Consider the following 18,780-nt stretch of genomic DNA (forward strand, 5'->3'; position numbering starts at 1 on the left):
CTCCCGAATAAAACCCCCACTTTGAGAATTTCTCAACAGACCATGTTTCCCTCAATTACGAGAAGACAAAGGTTGCAGACCAGCTTACCTCGATAACGAGAGGGCCAAGGTTTGAGACCAGACTACTGAATCTTTTAACCATCCCATCTCACGTGGTTAAACTCTTAGACTATCGATACCGACAGAATAAGAACAAGTCTTTGATATTAATTACTAGTCTGCAGCTAGGAATTCGGTATCAATGAACATGAAGACCGACAACTGCCGAAATATCTATCCATAACGACACGAATGAATGTCACTCTGAACTATCCATTCTAACCACGACAGAGAGGGCAAGCTCTCCAACAGAAACAAACTTTTCAACAGAGACCCCGACGACACACTGAGCGTAAATATATACAGTATGTTGATTGCAATTGTTCACAAATGAGTGAGCGTTCATGTGCAAAGGATTAGCATTTCAATTGTTATAATTATCAACTGTGTGTTGTCTTATCTCAGTCGACCCCCACTTCCCTTTTGTACACCAAGCCGCGATGCCAGGGAAACTCCGTTATCATTTCCTTGTAACTATCTACTGTTTGTTTATGCATTTCTGTGAATTATTTAGTTAGTAAATAAATGATTTAAGACAATTGATGTATGGATGACTCATAGTGAAGACGGGGTTCGTGCAGATAAGCAATAATTTACAACGGTTGGAATAAGACTAACGTGAGGTAAAATAAATAATTCATTAATTCAGAAGACTTTTCTTCAGATATGAAAATATCTGAAAAGTTATATTAGGAAAATTATAACTTTGTAATCTGAATATTTTCTTTGATGCCCCCGACTTCCTAGTTAATTACAGTTACATGATTAATCAGTCTAATCGCGTAATAATAATTACAGACAATCTTTGATAAAAACTACAAGTCTTCATTTAATGATAGTAAAGACACGACAGCAGTAGAAAACCTAAACAGTATATTTGACCTCTCAGCTTCCCTATCAAATCTAAAAATGTCAAACAGACAACCAAAGAAAATTGACAACAATGACAAATGTTTTGATGAAGAATGTCATGACTTCCGCCAAAGTCGGTCCCTCTCCTTGTTCGGGTGGTGTTCGGCGGCCGACGTCACCGGCCTTCTAGCCATCGTCGATCCACTTTTCATTTTCTATTTGTTTTGTCTTTGTTTTACACACCTGGTTTCAATCCCCCAATTACTTGTTCATTATTTAACCCTCTGTTCCCCCATTGTTTTTGTGAGTGATTGTTTGTTTGTATGTTTATGGTCCGTTATTGTGGGCTAGTTTATTGTGTTGTATATACAGTGCCTTGCGAAAGTATTCGGCCCCCTTGAACTTTGCGACCTTTTGCCACATTTCAGGCTTCAAACATAAAGATATAAAACTGTATTTTTTTTGTGAAGAATCAACAACAAGTGGGACACAATCATGAAGTGGAACGACATTTATTGGATATTTCAAACTTTTTTAACAAATCAAAAACTGAAAAATTGGGCGTGCAAAATTATTCAGCCCCCTTAAGTTAATACTTTGTAGCGCCACCTTTTGCTGCGATTACAGCTGTAAGTCGCTTGGGGTATGTCTCTATCAGTTTTGCACATCGAGAGACTGACATTTTTTCCCATTCCTCCTTGCAATACAGCTCGAGCTCAGTGAGGTTGGATGGAGAGCATTTGTGAACAGCAGTTTTCAGTTCTTTCCACAGATTCTCGATTGGATTCAGGTCTGGACTTTGACTTGGCCATTCTAACACCTGGATATGTTTATTTTTGAACCATTCCATTGTAGATTTTGCTTTATGTTTTGGATCATTGTCTTGTTGGAAGACAAATCTCCGTCCCAGTCTCAGGTCTTTTGCAGACTCCATCAGGTTTTCTTCCAGAATGGTCCTGTATTTGGCTCCATCCATCTTCCCATCAATTTTAACCATCTTCCCTGTCCCTGCTGAAGAAAAGCAGGCCCAAACCATGATGCTGCCACCACCATGTTTGACAGTGGGGATGGTGTGTTCAGGGTGATGAGCTGTGTTGCTTTTACGCCAAACATAACATTTTGCATTGTTGCCAAAAAGTTCAATTTTGGTTTCATCTGACCAGAGCACCTTCTTCCACATGTTTGGTGTGTCTCCCAGGTGGCTTGTGGCAAACTTTAAACGACACTTTTTATGGATATCTTTAAGAAATGGCTTTCTTCTTGCCACTCTTCCATAAAGGCCAGATTTGTGCAATATACGACTGATTGTTGTCCTATGGACAGAGTCTCCCACCTCAGCTGTAGATCTCTGCAGTTCATCCAGAGTGATCATGGGCCTCTTGGCTGCATCTCTGATCAGTCTTCTCCTTGTATAAGCTGAAAGTTTAGAGGGACGGCCAGGTCCTGGTAGATTTGCAGTGGTCTGATACTCCTTCCATTTCAATATTATCGCTTGCACAGTGCTCCTTGGGATGCTTAAAGCTTGGGAAATCTTTTTGTATCCAAATCCGGCTTTAAACCTCTTCACAACAGTATCTCGGACCTGCCTGGTGTGTTCCTTGTTCTTCATGATGCTCTCTGCGCTTTTAACGGACCTCTGAGACTATCACAGTGCAGGTGCATTTATACGGAGACTTGATTACACACAGGTGGATTGTATTTATCATCATTAGTCATTTAGGTCAACATTGGATCATTCAGAGATCCTCACTGAACTTCTGGAGAGAGTTTGCTGCACTGAAAGTAAAGGGGCTGAATAATTTTGCACGCCCAATTTTTCAATTTTTGATTTGTTAAAAAAGTTTGAAATATCCAATAAATGTCGTTCCACTTCATGATTGTGTCCCACTTGTTGTTGATTCTTCACAAAAAAATATAGTTTTATATCTTTATGTTTGAAGCCTGAAATGTGGCAAAAGGTCGCAAAGTTCAAGGGGGCCAAATACTTTCGCAATGCAACGTGTATTTGTATTCTTGAGTAAAGTACGTTCATTACTCATATCTGCTGTCCTGCACCTGACTCCTCCTTACCAGCTACACACAGACCCATTACAAAGAATGCAAAAACCTAAGAAAGAAATTGAGAAACCTATCCAACCAAAAACATAGAGACCCAGAAAACCTGAGCCTACGCTTTCACTATGGTGAAGCACTAAAACAAAACAGAAATACTGTACACTACGGAAAAATAAGTTGTAGCACATCAGTAATCAGCTCAATGTAATTGAAGAGTCCATAGAATCTAACCACTTCTGAGAAAATTGGAAAACTCTAAACAAACAACAGCACGAAGAGTTATCTATCCAAAACAGAGATGTATGGATAAACCACTTATCCAATCATTTTGGCTCTATAACAAAGAACAAACAGCAAAAATGTATACACGATCAGATACAAATCGTAGAATCAACTATTAAAGACTACCAGAACCCATTGGATTCTCCAATTACATTGAATGAACTACAGGACAAAATACAAACCCTCCAACCCAAAAAGGTCTGTGGGGTTGATGGTATCCTAAATTTAATGACAAAATATACAGACCAATTGGTTATACTTAAACTCTTTAACATAATCCTCAGCTCTGGCATCTTGCCTGGTTTTTGGAACCAATGACTGATCACCCCAATCCACAAAAGTGTAGACAAATTTGACCCCAATAACTGCCGGGGTTTATGCGTCAACAGCAACCTTAGGAAAACCCTCTGCATTATCATTAATAGCAGATTTTTCCTCAGCGAAAACAATTTACTGAGAAAATGTCAAATGGGCTTTTAACCAAATGACGGTATGACAGACCACGTATTCACCCTGCACACCCCCTAATTGACGAACAAACAAAGTCTTCTCATTCTTTGTTGATTTCAAAAAAGCTTTCGACTCAATTTGGCATGGGGGTCTGCTATACAAATTGATGGAAAGTGGTGTTGGTGGAAAACATACATTGTAAAATCCATGTACATAAACAAGTGTGCGGTTAAAATTTATTTCCACAGTGCCAGGGGGTGACACAGGGATGCAGCTTAAGCCTCACACTCTTCAACATATAACTTGTAGCGCTCGTCGAATTGGGTAGCCCAAGGCGCAGTGTGATTTGGGTTCATCATAATTTATTAGAATGTGAACCAGCAACAAAACAAGAAAGACAAACAAACAAACAAACAAAACGTACAGCCTTGTAGGGCTCAAAAGCAACAATACAAAACAAGATACAACAAACAACAAGTGGAAAAAGGCTGCCTAAGTATGATCCCCAATCAGAGACGATAGACTGGGAGCCTCTGATTGGGAGCTCTGGACTGGGAACTGTCACCGGAAGCTCTGGACTGGGAACTGTCGCCGGAAGCTCTGGACTGGGAACTGTCGCCAGAAGCTCTGGACTGGGAACTGTCGCCGGAAGCTCTGGAGGCCTGATGCGTGGGACCAGTACAGGTGGCACCGGGCTGATGACACGCACCTCAGGGCGAGTGCGGGGAAGAGGAACAGGATGTACTGGACTGTGGAGGCGCACTGGAGGTCTAGAGCGTTGAGCTGGCACAACCCATCTTGGCTGGATGCTGACTTTATCCCGGCAAGTGCGGGGCGCTGGCACAGGACGCACTGGGCTGTGAAGGCGCACTGGTGACACAGTGCATAGAGCCGGCGCAGGATATCCGGGACTGAGGAGGTGTACTGGAGACCAGGAGTGCTGAGCCGGCACAACCCGTCCTGGCTGGATGCTCACTTTTGCACGGTAAGTGCGAGAAGCTGGCACAGAACGCACCGGGCTGTGGATGTGCACTGGACACACATTGCGTATCTCCGCAAAACATGGTGCCTGACTGGTCCCACGCTCCTCACGGTGACTGTCTTGCTCCAGACACCAAACCAACCATTCTACCTCATCACTCCCCTCAACTATCTCACAATACTCCTCGCTCAGTCTATTCCAATATTCCTCTTCGCTCTCAGACTCGCCCCTCGGCTTTGCCGACCAACCCGTGTGCCTCTCGGGCTCCTGTTGTGGTCGTGAACCCCGGTGTTGTCGTTGTTCCTCCTTCGCTGCCTTCGCCTGCTTCCATGTCAGGCTTCCGTCTCTTGCCACAATCTCGTCCCACGTCCAGGATGTCCTCCATTCCTGGCATTCCTCCAGTGCACGCTGATTGGTCCGTTGTTGGTGGGATCTTCTGTAACGCTCGTCAAAATGGGTAGACCAAGGCTCGGGGTGATTTGGGTTCATCATAATTTATTAGAATGTGAACCAGCAACAAAAACAATAAAGAGAAACAAACAAACGAACGAACGTACAGCCTTGTAGGGCTCAAAAGCAACAATACAAAAACAAGATCCAACAAACAACAAATGGAAAAAGGCTGCCTAAGTATGATCCCCAATCAGAGACAACGATAAACAGCTGCCTCTGATTGGGAACCATACCCGGCCAACAAAGAAATAGAAAACATAGAATACACATAGAAATAATAAACTAGAACACCCCCCAGTCACGCCCTGACCTACTCCACCATAGAAAATAAAGGCTTTCTATGGTCAGGACATGACAATACCAACAAATTGGCAAGGGCACTAGAACAGTCTGCAGCACCCTACTACAATCTGAAGTCTTATGTCTACTGTTTGCTGATGATCTGGTGCTTCTGTCCCCAACCAAGGAGGGCCTGCAGCAGCACCTGGATCTTCTGCACAGATTCTGTCAGACTTGGGCCCTGACTGTAAATCTCAGTAAGACAAAAAAATTGTGTTCCAAAAAAGGGCCAGTTGCTGGGACACCGAATACAAATTTCATCTAGACACCGTTGCCCTAGAGCACACAAAAATGTATACATATCTCGGGCTAAACATCAGCACCACAGGTAACTTCCACAAAGCTGTGAATAGTCTGAGAGACAAGCAAGAAGGGCCTTCCATGCCACCAAAAGGAACATAAAATTTGACATACCAATTAGGATCTGGCAAAAAATACTTGAATCAGTTATTGAACCCATTAACCGTTATGGTTGTGAGGTTTGGGGTTCGCTCAACAACCAAGAATTCACAAAATGGTACAAAAAACAAATTGCGACTCTGCATGCAGAATTTTGCAAGCTGGTCCTGGGGCTCTGTTCACAAACACAAACAGACCCCACAGAGCCCCAGAGCAGCAACACAATAAGACCCAACCAAATCATGAGAAAACAAAAATAGAATTACTTGACACATTGGAAAGAACTTACAAAAGAACAGAGCAAACTAGAATGCTATTTGGCCCTAAACAGAGAGTACACAGTGGCAGAATACCTGACCACTGTGACTGACCCAAAATTAAGGAAATATTTGACTATGTACAGACTCAGTGAGCATAGCCTTGCTATTGAGAAAGGCCGCCAAAGACTTTCAAGAGAAGACAGGCTATGTACATACTGCCCACAAAATGAGGTGGAAACTGAGTGCACTTCCTAACCTCCTGCCAAATGTATGACCACCAACATATTTCCCTCAGATTACACAGACCCACAAATAATTTGAAAACTCCCATATAAACTCCCATATATAATGGGTGAAATACTACAGTGTGCAATCACAACAGCAAGATCTGTGACCTGTTGCCACAGGAAAAGGGCAACCAGTGAAGAACAAACACCATTGTAAATACAACATATGTTTATTTTCCCTTTTGTACTTTAACTATTTGCACATCATTACAACACTGTATATAGACATAATAGGACATTTGTAAAGTATTTATTATTTTGGAACTTTTGGAAGTGTAGTGTTTACTGTTAATTTTTATTGTTTATTTCACTTTTGTTGATTATCTACAGTGGGGCAAAAAAGTATTTTGTCAGCCACCAATTGTGCAAGTTCTCCCACTTAAAAGGATGAGAGAAGCCTGTAATCTTCATCATAGGTACACTTCAACTATGACAGACAAAATTAGAAAAGAAAATCCAGAAAATCACATTGTAGGATTTTTAATGAATTTATTTGCAAATTATGTTGGAAAATACGTTTTTTGTCAATAACAAAAGTTTATCTCAATACTTTGTTATATACCCTTTGTTGGCAATGACAGAGGTCAAACGTTTTCTGTAAGTCTTCACAAGGTTTTCACACACTGTTTCTGGTATTTTGGCCCATTCCTCCATGCAGATCTCCTCTAGAGCAGTGATGTTTTGGGGCTGTTGCTGGGCAACACGTACTTTCAACTCCTTCGTTGCCGGGTGGTGTGTTTGGGATCATTGTCATGCTGAAAGACCCAGCCACATTTCATCTTCAATGCCCTTGCTGATGGAAGGAGGTTTTCACTCAAAATCTCACGATACATGGCCCCATTCATTCTTTCCTTTACACGGATCAGTCGTCCTGGTCCCTTTGCAGAAAAACAGCCCCAAAGCATGATGTTTCCACCCCCATGCTTCACAGTAGATATGGTGTTCTTTGGATGCAACTCAGCATTCTTTGTCCTCCAAACACGACAAGTTGAGTTTTTACCAAAAAGTTATATTTTGGTTTCATCTGACCATATGACATTCTCCCAATCTTCTTCTGGATCATCCAAATGCTCTCTAGCAAACTTCAGACGGGCCTGGACATGTACTGGCTTAAGCAGTGGGACACGTCTGGCACAGCAGGATTTGAGTCCCTGGCGGCGTTACTTGTGTTACTGATGGTAGGCTTTGTTACTTTGGTCCCAGCTCTCTGCAGGTCATTCACTAGGTCCCCCCGTGTGGTTCTGGGATTTTTGCTCACCGTTCTTGTGATCATTTTGACCCCACAGGGTGAGATCTTGCCTGGAGCCCCAGATCGAGGGAGATTATCAGTGGTCTTGTATGTCTTCCATTTCCTAATAATTGCTCCCACAGTTGATTTCTCCAAACCAAGCTGCTTACCTATTGCAGATTCAGTCTTCCCAGCCTGGTGCAGGTCTACAATTTTGTTTCTGGTGTCCTTTGACAGCTCTTTGGTCTTGGCCATAGTGGAGTTTGGAGTGTGACTGTTTGAGGTTGTGGACAGGTGTCTTTTATACTGATAACAAGTTCAAACAGGTGCCATTAATACAGGTAACGAGTGGAGGACAGAGGAGCCTCTTAAAATAAGAAGTTACAGGTCTGTGAGAGCCAGAAATCTTGCTTGTTTGTAGGGGACCAAATACTTATTTTCCACCATAATTTGCTAATAAATTCATAAAAAATCCTACAATGTGTTTTTCTGGATTTTTTTTCTCATTTTGTCTGTCATAGTTGAAGTGTACCTATGATGAAAATTACAGGCCTCTCTCATCTTTTTAAGTGGGAGAACTTGCACAATTGGTGGCTGACTAAATACTTTTTTGCCCCACTGTATTTCACTAGCCGTGGCAATATGTTTCCCATGCCAATAAAGCCTTTAACTTAAAATTTAACTGAGAGAGAGAAAGGCTTTACCTTGTGTGCCTGGGAGAGCTGCATGAGACAGAAAAATTACATATGAGGATTGACAGACAGACAGTCGCTCACTCACTCGGTCAAACAGACAGACACTCAGTCAGACAGACAGTCAGTAAGTCAGACAGACAGACACGCAGACAGACAGACAGACAGACAGACAGACAGACAGACAGACAGACAGTATATCATCATTCTGCACACAGAAGAGCAGAACAAGTCAAACTGGAAAATCCAGTCAAATGAATGAAGCTCATAATGAGGAATCCCTCGTGTAGCATGAAGAGGACTGATCAGAGAGGACACACACAGGGACACACACACACACACACGGACACACACACAAACGCACAAGCACATACACATGCGCACACATACAGTACATTATGTACACACATGTACACTCATGCCCTTTTCTACTCACTATGATACTCCCAGTGCTGTCCATGTAGGCCTCTGTCCAGACCGTGTCATGTTCATGATCGATGACTTTAGGACGACTCATAACATGAAGATACCTCATCACATTTTCCTGTACATCAGCCAGTGTGGAGATCTGACTGAAATACCCTGTGGCAACACACACAAGCACGCACACACAGACACACACACACACACACGCACGCACGTGCACACGCACACACAATGTATCACACTAGGGGTATTTCCCAGTAAGTGTGTGTTACTGTGAGTGTCAGAATAAAGTTAGAGTAGCTGGGCTGTGTAATCCCACAGTGATCACTTTTCCTGACTGTGACTTTCCCAGTCCAGAGCATTCACCTCTCATCTGGAGCATGGGCACACGGTAGCCATCAGCGGCAGGTGTCCAGGGGGAAAGTCTCTGACAGAAAGAGGGATTAGGCAGGTATGGCCCCTGAGCCCTGTGTCTCCACTAACACTCCATTCTGCACACATCAGCACAGCCAATCTACCCAACACACACTCACGCCCACATATTATATCCTTCCTGTTTGGCCCTGTCCGGGGGTGTCCTCGGATGGAGCCACAGTGTCTCCTGACCCCTCCTGTCTCAGCCTCCAGTATTTATGCTGCAGTAGTTTATGTGTCGGGGGGCTAGGGTCAGTTCGTTATATCTGGAGTACTTCTCCTGTCCTATCCGGTGTCCTGTGGGAATTTAAGTATGCTCTCACTAATTCTCTCTTTCTCTCTTTCTTTCTCTCTCTCAGAGGACCTGAGCCCTAGGACCATGCCTCAGGACTACCTGACATGATGACTCCTTGCTGTCCCCAGTCCACCTGGCCGTGCTGCTGCTCCAGTTTCAACTGTTCTGCCTTATTATTATTGGACCATGCTGGTCATTTATGAACATTTGAACATCTTGGCCATGTTCTGTTATAATTTCCACCCGGCACAGCCAGAAGAGGACTGACACCCCACATAGCCTGGTTCCTCTCTAGGTTTCTTCCTAGGTTTTGGCCTTTCTAGGGAGTCTTTCCTAGCCACCGTGCTTCTACACCTGCATTGCTTGCTGTTTGGGGTTTTAGGCTGGGTTTCTGTACAGCACTTTGAGATATCAGCTGATGTACGAAGGGCTATATAAATAAATTTTATTTGATTTGATTTGATATTCACACACAGCCAATCTACCCAACACACATTCACACACAGCCAATCTACCCACCACGCCCACACATTCACACACAGACAATCTACCCAACACACACTCATACCCACACATTCAACATACCATCACAGTAATAGTATACATGTGCTGTGTAGTGTATTTGGTACATAGTGTATGTGGTTATTATACAATTTTTAAGAAAAGACAAACCTTTATTAGCACAGGCCATCCATTTCATGTTATCAGCAAAGGCAGACTCTCGGCCAATCAGGTAAGGGAATATGCGCACCTATTTGAAGAAGAAAGGGACATCAGCCATTTACAGTGTGGTGATTTAAATAGAGAATACATAAACATGTGCACTGATGGAATCACATGGTGCTCCATTTTCCTGAGAGGAGAGGAGTGGAGATGAGAGGAGGATGAAAGTATAGTCTACTACCGAAGAGAGGAGAGGAGTGGAGATGAGAGGAGGGTGGATAGATGTATAGTCTACTATTGAAGAGAGGAGAGGAGTGGAGATGAGAGGAGGGTGGATAGATGTATAGTCTACTATTGAAGAGAGGAGAGGAGTGGAGATGAGAGGAGGGTGGATAGATGTATAGTCTACTATTGAAGAGAGGAGAGGAGTCTACTATTGAAGAGAGGAGAGGAGTGGAGATGAGAGGAGGGTGGATAGATGTATAGTCTACTATTGAAGAGAGGAGAGGAGTGGAGATGAGAGGAGGGTGGATAGATGTATAGTCTACTATTGAAGAGAGGAGAGGAGTGGAGATGAGAGGAGGGTGGATAGATGTATAGTCTACTATTGAAGAGAGGAGAGGAGTGGAGATGCGATGAGATAAGAGGGGGGTGGATAGATGTATACACTACTACCAAAGAGGAGAGGAGTGGATATGAGAGGAGAGGATGGATGTATAGTCTACTTCCTCTGTCGTGGCCAAAAGTTTTGAGAATGACACAAATATTAATGTTCACAAAGTCTGCTGCCTCCGTTTGTATAATGGCAATTTGCATATACTCCAGAGTGTTATGAAGAGTGATCAGATGAATCGCAATTAATTACAAAGTCCCTCTTTGCCATGCAAATGAACTGAATCCCCAAAAAACAATTCCACTGCATTTCTGCCCTGCCACAAAAGGACCAGCTGACATCATGTCAGTGATTCTCTCGTTAACACGAGGACAAGGCTGGAGATCACTCAGTCATGCTGATTGAGTTCGAATAACAGACTGGAAGCTTCAAAAGGAGGGTGGTGCTTGGAATCATTGTTCTTCCTCTGTCAACCATGGTTACCTGCAAGGAAACATGTGCCGTCATCATTGCTTTGCACAAAAAGGGCTTCACAGGCAAGGAAATTGCTGCCAGTAAGATTGCACCTAAATCAACCATCTATCGGATCATCAAGAACTTCAAGGAAAGCAGTTCAATTGTTGTGAAGAAGGCTTCAGGGTGCCCAAGAAAGTCCAGCAATCGCCAGGACCGTCTCCTAAAGTTGATTCAGCATTGTGATTGGGGCACCACCAGTACAGAGCTTGCTCAGGAATGGCAGCAGGCAGGTGTGAGTGCATCTGCACGCACAGTGAGGCGAAGACTTTTGGAGGATGGCCTGGTGTCAAGAAGGGCAGCAAAGAAACCACTTCTCTCCAGGAAAAACATCAGGGACAAACTGATATTCTGCAAAAGGTGCAGGGATTGGACTGCTGAGGACTGGGGTAAAGTCATTTTCTCTGATGAATCCCCTTTCCGATTGTTTGGGGCATCCGGAAAAAAGCTTGTCCGGAGAAGACAAGGTGAGCTCTACCATCAGTCCTGTGTCATGCCAACAGTAAAGCATCCTGAGACCATTCATGTGTGGGGTTGCTTCTCAGCCAAGTGAGTGGGCTCACTCACAATTTTGCCTAAGAACACAGCCATGAATAAAGAATGGTACCAACACATCCTCCGAGAGCAACTTTTCCCAACCATCCAGGAACAGTTTGGTGATGAACAATGCCTTTTCCAGCATGATGGAGCACCTTGCCATAAGGCAAAAGTAATAACTAAGTGGCTCGGGGAACAAAACATAAATATTTTGGGTCCATGGCCAGGAAACTCCCCAGACCTTAATCCCATTGAGAACTTGTGGTCAATCCTCAAGAAGCTGGTGGACAAACAAAAACCCAAACATTCTGACAGCATGCCAGGGCGGATGGCAGAGGTCTTGAAAAAGAAGGGTCAACACTGCAAATATTGACTCTTTGCATCAACTTCATGTAATTGTCAATAAAAGCATTTGACACTTATGAAATGCTTGTAATTATACTTCAGTATTCCATAGTAACATCTGACAAAAATATCTAAAGACACTGAAGCAGCAAATTAATATTTGTGTCATTCTCAAAACCTTTGGCCACAACTGTATTGTCTACTATTGAAGAGAGGAGATTAGAGGAGAGGAGGGTGGATGTATAATCTACTACCGAAGAGAGGAGAGGAGAGGAGAGGAGAGGAGAGTGGATGTATAATCTACTACCGAAGAGAGGAGAGGAGATGAGAGGAGAGGAGGGTGGATGCATCGTCTACCACCAAAGAGAGGAGAGGTGGAGATGAGAGAAAAGGAAAGTAGAGGAGAAGAGTGGGGATGTATAGTCTACCACTGAAGAGAGGAGAGGAGAGGGTGGATGTATGGACTACTACAGTACTGTTTGTGCCTCACAATGAAAGACCCAGCACTCAGTATAGCTCTCTGTCTTTCTTATTTTCCTTGCTTTTCCTTTCCTTTCCCTTCCCTTCATCTCTGCTCTCCTCTCTCCTCTCCTGCATCCTCTTCTCATTTTCATGATGTTTCCTTCCTCTTGCTCTGTTTCTTGCTCATCCATATGATCTGCATGTCTGCACTTAATTAGATCTGTGTGTATAAACCAAGGTTGACAGCACAGAGAAACAAGAGACAGTTAGAATTTTCTCTGTGGCATCCGCCAGCCACGGCTCAGAGTGAACGGCTGCCAAATACTGCCCCTCCGGGTATGTGGGGGGATGGAGGTTACACTGCCAGATACTGCTCCTTTGTGCCGAGTCTGCCGACACATACATGCTTGATAGGACTGGACAAAAGGGCCCCAAGGTGTTGTTTTTATTGCACTGTGAATAGTACAGCAGCCCATTTAATTTAAATTGCATTTGTTTAACGTTTTCACCAAGTCGTTTGTCACAGTGTGCCCTCCTGCCAGAATGACCCTCCAATAGAGAGCCAGCCTGGGGCGACAGAGGCAGAGACTGAGAGGCAGAAGCAGGGAGAAGAGTATGTTGGTGCTATGAGGAGGAGAGGGACTCTAGTCCGTATGTAGTCAGTCTGGGACAGAGGCAGAGGAAAGGCTGAGGATAGATACATGAGGAGAGAGGAGATCTACCATATGGAGAGACAGCCTCGGGCAGTATAGATTGGCAACGCGCATGCCCCACCTTGGATCTGTCTACTTCCTGTGTCTGAATAGTGCCAAATCCACCTGTCACTTAAATCTCATTGGATTGATTGCTTTCATTTTACTAATGCAACTGTTTCAAACTCTTACTTGTGCCTGTCCTTTTTTCGACCGCGGAAATCAAATCAAATCAAACTGTATTTGTCACATGCGCCGAATACAACATGTGTAGACCTTACAGTGAAATGCTTACTTACAAGCCCTTAACCAACAGTGCAGTTCAAGAAGAGTTAAGAAATTTTTTACCAGAAAATCGAAAGTAAAAAATAATAATAAAAAGTGACACAATAAAATAACAATAACGAGGCTAGGGGGGGGGGGGGGCAATGTAATTGTTCAGCAGTCTTATGGCTTGGGTGTAGAAGCTGTTATAGAGCCTTTTGGTCCTAGACTTGGCGCTCCGGTACCGCTTGCCGTGCTGTAGCAGAGAAAACAGTCTATGACTTGGGTGACTGGAGTCTCTGCCAATGTAATGGACTTTCCTATGACACCACCTTATATAGGTCCTGGATGGCAGGAAGCTTGGCCCCAGTGATGTACTGGGCTCATTTATGTCTGGAAGTAGCTAGCAAGCTAGCCAACATTAGCAAGCTAGCTTGGGTGCTGGACTGGACTGCAGACCCTTGCTGTAGACTCCGGACCTTGGATCATCACTGGAGGCTCCGGGCCATGGATCATCACTGGAGGCTCCGGGCCATGGATCATCACTGGAGGCGTCGGGCCATGGATCATCACTGGAGGCGTCGGGCCATGGATCATCACTGGAGGCTTCGGGCCATGGATCATCACTGGAGGCTTCGTGCGGGGCGCTGGCACAGGACGCACTGGGCAGTGAAGGCGCACTGGAGACACAGTTTGTATGGCCGGCGCAGGATATACTGGGCCGTGGTGGCGCACTGGAGGTCTGGATTTTTTTTTGTGGCTGCCTCCCGTGCTTCCTTCGTGGTCGCGAACCCCGGTGTCGTCGTTGTTCCTCCCTCGCTGCCTCCGTCTGCTCCCATGGAAGGCGATCCCTTCCGGCCTGGATCTCCTCCCACATCCAGGATCCCTTACCATCCAAGGGCACCTCCCATGTCCAGGATGTCTGCTCCTTCTGGCCACGCTGCTTGGTCCTTTGGTGGTGGGATCTTCAACATTCGTTGAAAGATGGATATACCCAAAGCGCAGTGTGGAAAGTGTTCATGATTTTTAGTACTGAACTCCGACAAAACAACAAAATACAAAAACCGAACATAAAGTTCTGCAGGGCTAGACAGCAACTATGCAAAAACAACATCCCACCCTATAAGGAGGGAAAAAGGGCTGCCTAAGTATGATCCCCAATCAGAGACAACGATAAACAGCTGCCTCTGATTGGGAACCATACTAGGCCAACAAAGAAATAGAAACATAGATTTGCCCACCCAAGTCACACCGTGACCTAACCAAATAGAGAATAAACAAGGCTCTCTAAGGTCAGGGCGTGACAACATTTAATCCACTTTAAATTCAGGCTGTACCACAACAAATTGTGGAAAAAGTCAAAGGGTGTGAATACTTTCTGAAGGCACTGTACAAACCTTATTTTTGTTCATCAGAAAGTGTGAATAACTCACCACAGGTTAATGAGAAGGGTGTGCTTGAAAGGATGCACATAACTCTGCAATGTTGGGTTGTTGACACGCCCTGATCTGTTTCACCTGTCCTCGTTATTGTCTCCACCCTCTCCAGGTGTCGCTTGTTTTCCCCAGTGTATTTATTGCTGTGTTTCCTGTCTCTCTGTGCCACTTCGTCTTCTATGTTTAGTCAACCAGCGTGTTTTTCCCCAAACTCCTTTTGCTATTCGCTTTTTCTAGTCCTCCTGGTTTTGACCCTTGCCTGTTTTTGGTACCCGCCTGCATGACCATTCTGCCTGCCTTGACCACGAGCCTGTCTGCCACTCTGTACCTCCTAGACTCTAGTCTCTAGTATGGTATTGACCTTTTTGCCTGTCCACAACCATTCTCTTCCCTACCCCTTTGGATTAGTAAACATTGTAAGACTCCAGCCATCTGGGTCTCGCCTTGTGCCTTGATAGTTGTATTGGAGAAAGTCTCTATCTTAAATCATTTTCCACACACAGTCTGTGACTGTATTTAGTTTTCATGCTAGTGAGGGCTGAGAATCCACTCTCACATAGGTACGTGGTTGCAAAGGGCATCAGTGTCTTAACAGCATGATTTGCCAAGGCAAGATACTCTAAGCACAGCCCAATCCAAAAAATCTGGCAGTTGCTTCTGATTAAATTCAATTTTCACAGAACTGCTTGTTGCAATTTTGAGGCTCTCTTGTTCAGATATTGTTAAGTGGACTGGAGGCAGGGCATGAAAGGGATAACGAATCCAGTTGTTTGTGTCATCCGTTTTGGGAAAGTACCTGCGTAATTGCGCACCCAACTCACTCAGGTACTTCGCTGTATCACATTTGACATTGTCTGTAAGCTTGAGTTCATTTGCACACAAAACATACAATGATGGAAAGACCTGTGTGTTGTCCTTGTTAATGCAGACAGAGAAGAGCTCCAATTTCTTAATCATAGCCTCTATGTCCCGCACACTGAATATAGTTGCGGCGAGTCACAGTAATCCTAGATTCAGATAATTCAGGAGAGAAAAAAACATCACCCAGATAGGCCAGTTGTGTGAGAAACTCGTCATCATGCAAGCGGTCAGACAAGTGAAAATTATGGTCAGCAAAGACAACTTTAAGCTTGTCTCTCAATTTCCAAAAAACATGTCAAAACGTTGTCCCTTGATAACCAGCGCACTTCTGTATGTTGTAAATGCGTTACGTGGTCGCTGCCCATATCATTGCATAGCGCAGAAAATACACAAGAGTTCAGGGTCCTTGCTTTAACAAAGTTAACCATTTTCACTGTGGTGTCCAAAATGTCTTTCAAGCTGTCAGGCATTCCCTTGGTAGCAAGAGCCTCGGTGCACGGTGGATGCTGCAGTGTACCCAAGTAGCGTTGGGAGGAACTTCTTGCACACGCGTTACCACTCCGCTATGTCTCCCTGTCATGGCTTTTGCGCCATCAGTACAGATACCAACATGAGCAGCAGCTACGTTTGGCTACATCTGGACCGTTAGTGGAATTCCCACGAGAGTAACGGTTAATGTCATTGGATGTTAATTATTTTACTAGGCTACTTGTAATGCACTCTCTGCGTAGTGGGTGCGGAGTCAGGCGCAGGAAGTAGAGGGTAAAGAACAATGTTTTATTCCGACGCAGGGAAAATGGTCACGCCAAACACCAGGCGAAAGAACAAGACCGGCCCAAAACCAGGACCCAACCAGTCCGGAGAAAAACAAAAGGAAATCGCACAACCACAAGCATGAACAAAGGAAAATAAGCCCGCACAAAGAGCAGGCGGGCCTTCCCGGCTTAAATAGCTCAACTAAAACCTAAACAAGAAACAGGTGTAACCAATAAGACAAAACCAACAGAAAAGGGAAAAGGGATCGGTGGCGGCTAGTAGACCGGTGACGACGACCGCCGAGCGCCGCCCGAACAGGAAGAGGAGCCACCTTCGGTGGGAGTTGTGACACTACCTGCATTTGACATTGTTATTTCACTGAACACTAGCTGGTTTAATTGTATTTTTGGCAGTGAAACGAGGCTAACCAGGCAAGGGAAACCTCACCCAAATGTATGGAAAATATAAATGAACTGTTTAGTATAAATACTGTAGTATTACTATAGCTAAACCATATATATAAATACTATATTATAGTATTTACTGTAGTGTTTTGTGGACATTACTGTAGTGTTTTTGTTTTATCTTTAGAAGTGGGAGCTTTCTCCTTGACAAAACCTACGGGACAATTACAAAAATAGCACTTTTTTCATAACCTGTAGGTAGGAACTGTAGGCCTGTGAGGAACACAATATGGTCTATACTTGATACGTAAGTTGATCATGGGTGGCACACAAATTGGGATATGGGGAGGGGAATGGATGGGGTATATATGCAACTTAAATACTGTAGTATTACTATAGTTAAACTATAGTGTTTTTGCTGACTAGTGTAGTATTCTACAGTACACTATGAAATTCTATAGTAACAACTACACATGATCAAGGGATACTACAGTGTGGAGTATAGTACAGAATTCTAGAAGTACATTAGTCTTCTATTGTAAACTGTAGTATTTTTGCATGTGGGGAGTCTGTTGCTTTAGCCAGGGAAGCCAAGTGAGAGTGCACTCTGGGCATTTGTAAATTCAGATCATTGTCAGATTGTCCGTTTGTAAATTCAGAGCATTTCGCTCTGGGAGCGTTCAGAGCGCACACTGGATGCTCTGGCCAAGGAGTAGGGTGACTTGAGCGTTCTGACCTTAGAACAGCAGTCAAGCACCCAAGCTAACAGGCTAGCTACTTCCAGACACAAATGAGAGAACACCTCACTCTGACCATTTTACTCGCCCTAGCAGAGCTGGTTAAAAAGTTTTCATTTTATCCAGAGCGGTGGTGATTGTATATGTGCTGCTTGCAACATTGCTCAACATTTTCTTAACATTTGTCATAATTAGTTAAAGCAATGAATTTGTATCCGCTCTCGTTGCATATTTTCCACCATTTTCTTCAAATCTGAAAACGTTGTGAAGCCACGCCCATTTCCTGAAGAATTGCATTATGGGCCCTATAAGTACGGAAATGATGTCCACTGTGTATACTTCGTATTTTGGCGAATGTAGTACAACATCTGGGAACTTGTGACATACTAACTCTATCCATACTATGACCAATAAGCATACTCTATACACAATTTATGTCAAAAACAGTGAGGTTAGAGTGAGTATTCAAACTCAGCTAATATATTTCCATTGAATCTATGAACGCTAAAGCTTTGTTGGGGATTTAACGCACCGCCTCGACACATGTAAGAGAAGAAAGATAACTTTATTTTGATGGGTGTTTTTGTGGAATTGAGAAAAGTCATAATTTAATAAAGTTCAAATGTTTACACATTAGATGCGCTGAAATGAAAGCAACTTCCGAAAATGAACACTGATTATAGTGATACTTTGATCTCACAAACAATGTAAAGTATGTTTAGGTAGGTATAATCTAGAACCAAAGGTGTTGATTTTTTTAAATCCGAGGGTATTCTGCTATTGACACTTGTTGAATTATGCAAGAGAACGTGACAACAGTAAATAATAAAGCCGTCTAGGCAGTGCAGGTGTAATCATGCAAATGAGGCACATACGTTTCTTCATTTTAACAAAATATTAAAAAAATACCTGTGACAATAAGAATATGAGTGGATTTTAAGAATATATATATATATATTTTTTTTACAATATATGTAATTACCA

General features: G+C 43.6%; 1 protein-coding gene across 1 annotated transcript in view; it reads right to left on the reverse strand.

The window, feature by feature from the left end:
- Positions 1–18,780, reverse strand: part of LOC139413739 (voltage-dependent calcium channel subunit alpha-2/delta-3-like) — a 77,073-nt gene that overhangs the window by 27,739 nt on the left and 30,554 nt on the right. The window contains exons 12-14 of the mRNA XM_071161459.1: positions 10,186–10,264; positions 8,815–8,960; positions 8,391–8,408 (exon numbers count right to left, since the gene is read on the reverse strand). Coding sequence (XP_071017560.1) covers positions 8,391–8,408; positions 8,815–8,960; positions 10,186–10,264 — 243 coding nt within the window. The remainder of the gene's footprint in view (positions 1–8,390; positions 8,409–8,814; positions 8,961–10,185; positions 10,265–18,780) is intronic.

The sequence above is a fragment of the Oncorhynchus clarkii genome, chromosome 7 (genome assembly GCF_045791955.1).
Source record: "Oncorhynchus clarkii lewisi isolate Uvic-CL-2024 chromosome 7, UVic_Ocla_1.0, whole genome shotgun sequence".
Classification (NCBI taxonomy): domain Eukaryota; kingdom Metazoa; phylum Chordata; class Actinopteri; order Salmoniformes; family Salmonidae; genus Oncorhynchus; species Oncorhynchus clarkii.